General features: G+C 45.8%; 1 protein-coding gene across 1 annotated transcript; it reads right to left on the reverse strand.

The window, feature by feature from the left end:
- Nucleotides 1–1,411: 1,411 nt before the first annotated feature.
- Nucleotides 1,412–2,083, reverse strand: LOC116593071 (cTAGE family member 9-like). Its single transcript, XM_032346870.1, has one exon. It carries the CDS (start codon nt 2,081–2,083, stop codon nt 1,451–1,453), a length of 633 nt encoding a protein of 210 aa, XP_032202761.1. The 3' UTR covers nt 1,412–1,450.
- Between the last annotated feature and the right edge of the window lie 347 nt (nt 2,084–2,430).

Below are 2,430 nucleotides of genomic sequence, written 5' to 3' on the forward strand. Positions count from 1 at the left end.
TTTCAGGAACAGGAAATCTAGTTGACTTGCTTAAAGCATGGAAACAGAGAGAGTTAGATAAAACCAACCAACAGAGGAATGTTTCCCAAAAAAAAGAACAGGACAAATTCCCATCAACAGAGCTAAATCAAGTAGAGATAAGCAATATGCCTGCTACAGTAATTAAAGCAATGGTAAAAACATTTTCTATCCAGGAGAAAAGAGTGGAGGACGTAAGGCCCTCACCCAAGAGGTAGAAAACAAGAACCAAAGATGAAGAACGTTAAAACTGGAATTAAAAATGCATTACATGTTGAAGTCTCTTAGAGTTTCTCTCCTTCTCGAACCATTTGCCATTCTGATTTCCCTCCCATTCCCGATGTTACCTGCCCTGTTTTACATAGGAGTGAAACCATATGATACTTGTCTTTCTCTGATTAGCTTATTTCACTTAGCAAAATACCTTCCAGTTCCATCCATCTTGATGTGAATTGGTAAGAATTCATTCTTTCTGAGGGCTATGCAGTATTCCATTGTGTGTGTGTGTGTGTGTGTGTGTGTGTCTAAGCTGGTCTGCACGGGCGGACTCCACATCACCTTTACCCGTGCATCCATCAGTGGTTACCTTGGCTCTTTCCACAGTTTGGCTACTGGAGACATGGCTGCCATGAACCTTGGAGGGAAGGTGTCACATTGAATCGCTCCATTTGTATCTTTAGGGTAAATACCTAGGGTCAGAGGGTAGCTTTCTTTTGTTGCTGGAGAGGCAGTGGGTAGGGTAATGGGTGATTGGGTGATAGCCATTAAGGAGGGCATGGGATGTGATGAGCACTGGGTATTCTACGCAACTGATAAATCATTGAGCACTCCAACTGACACAGGTGATAGGCTCTAAATTGGCTATTTGGATTGAAATTAAAACAGTACATACTGGAGGGAGGTGTGACTCCCTTACGTATGATTGGTCAATGTTGGGAAAACAAAAGCAAAACAATACTCCTGTTAATAATTACAAGTCTTTATTGCTACATTAAATATATTTGTAAACTATAATACAATATTACAGAGAGAATAAATAAAAAAAAAAATAGTTCCCCTATCAAAGACTACCAACAGTAGCCTTCGCAATGTAAGAACTTGAGAAATCTAAGGCAACAGAGTAAAATATAATTCGCTTCTAAGAAAAGTATGTCTTTCGGTACTACTGAAAGCAAGTCCACACTTCTGGGAAGACAAAGAAAGTCCCAGAGTGCTGAGTGTGGTTCCAGGACAGGCAATACTGTTTTGACGTGGGGGAGTCAACCATGATGAGGCTGTGTGCTGTGTCTAGCCAGTGAAGATGGAAGAACTCACTCCGGGGAGGACAAACCTTACACCCACCGGCCACCATGACCCGCAGATAGACGTTGAAGTGGAGGAACAAATCCTGGCAGGTGGGAGGCCAAAGTGGATGGGAGGCAACAGCACCGCTTTAAGCCCCAGGCCCACTCCCAGGCCAAGGAGCAGCAGGGCTTGGCTCTTGGTCTCCAAGCAGGTTTGGAAAAGCTCCCTGTGATTTCACGAAAGTCATCATGTCTTCTAGGACCTGCAGGTCTTTGAGCATCTCCATCATCTGCTCTTCTTGCTGGGATCTTTTGGCTCTCTCTTCCTCCAGGTCTCGACACAGAGAATGGAGTTCCTTCATCAGCATCACATTGGTCGTCTTTGCCTTTCTGTAAGAGTCTGCAAGGCTGGGGATATCAAATGACTCTTTCTCCAGTTTGGCCTTTTCTACAGATGATTGGATTGCTGCATGCTCCTTCTCAGCTACAGAAACCTTGTCAATGAGGTGACATTTCTCCTCGATCCCTGCAGCCAGTGCTTTTGCCAGCTGCTTCTTACGGTTCTCGTAGGAGTGACTTCGAACAGACTGAACAAGTCGGCATAGAAAGAGGAGGCCCACCAAGAAGCCAATGACAGGTGGACACAGCAGTGTCTCCCACTGGAGGCTGTGGAACATCAGCCGAGGACTCAAGTCACTTGGCAGCAGCTTCGCCATCATCTCATCCAACTTCCCAAGGATCAGTTTAAAGCCATGCTCCAGAGAGCCTGGCAGCTGCTCCATGGTACTGCTCGACCACAGGACAAGTGATGGTCACCGTGGATCCGGTAGTCACAACACACCCTCAACATTCTGCCTGGAACCCAACCAGCAAACGGCATTCCCATGGAGTCAGGTATATGGCAGGGTGTGGGGGAGGGGGGGCGGGGAGAGATTCGTATGCTCGTCTCCAGGACTGTCTAATTTGGCTTCCCCCTCCCATTCTTACCTCTATCTGTTAAACCTAAAATACAGGGAAATGGGCCAAAAACACATTACATGGAACACACAGGAGACGAGAGCAAGCAGAAGATTCAGTGATCCGAAAGACAGAATGACGGAAAACAATCAAGCTGAAGTGTAGTGTGGAG

The sequence above is a fragment of the Mustela erminea genome, chromosome 6, assembly GCF_009829155.1.
Source record: "Mustela erminea isolate mMusErm1 chromosome 6, mMusErm1.Pri, whole genome shotgun sequence".
Classification (NCBI taxonomy): Eukaryota; Metazoa; Chordata; class Mammalia; order Carnivora; family Mustelidae; genus Mustela; species Mustela erminea.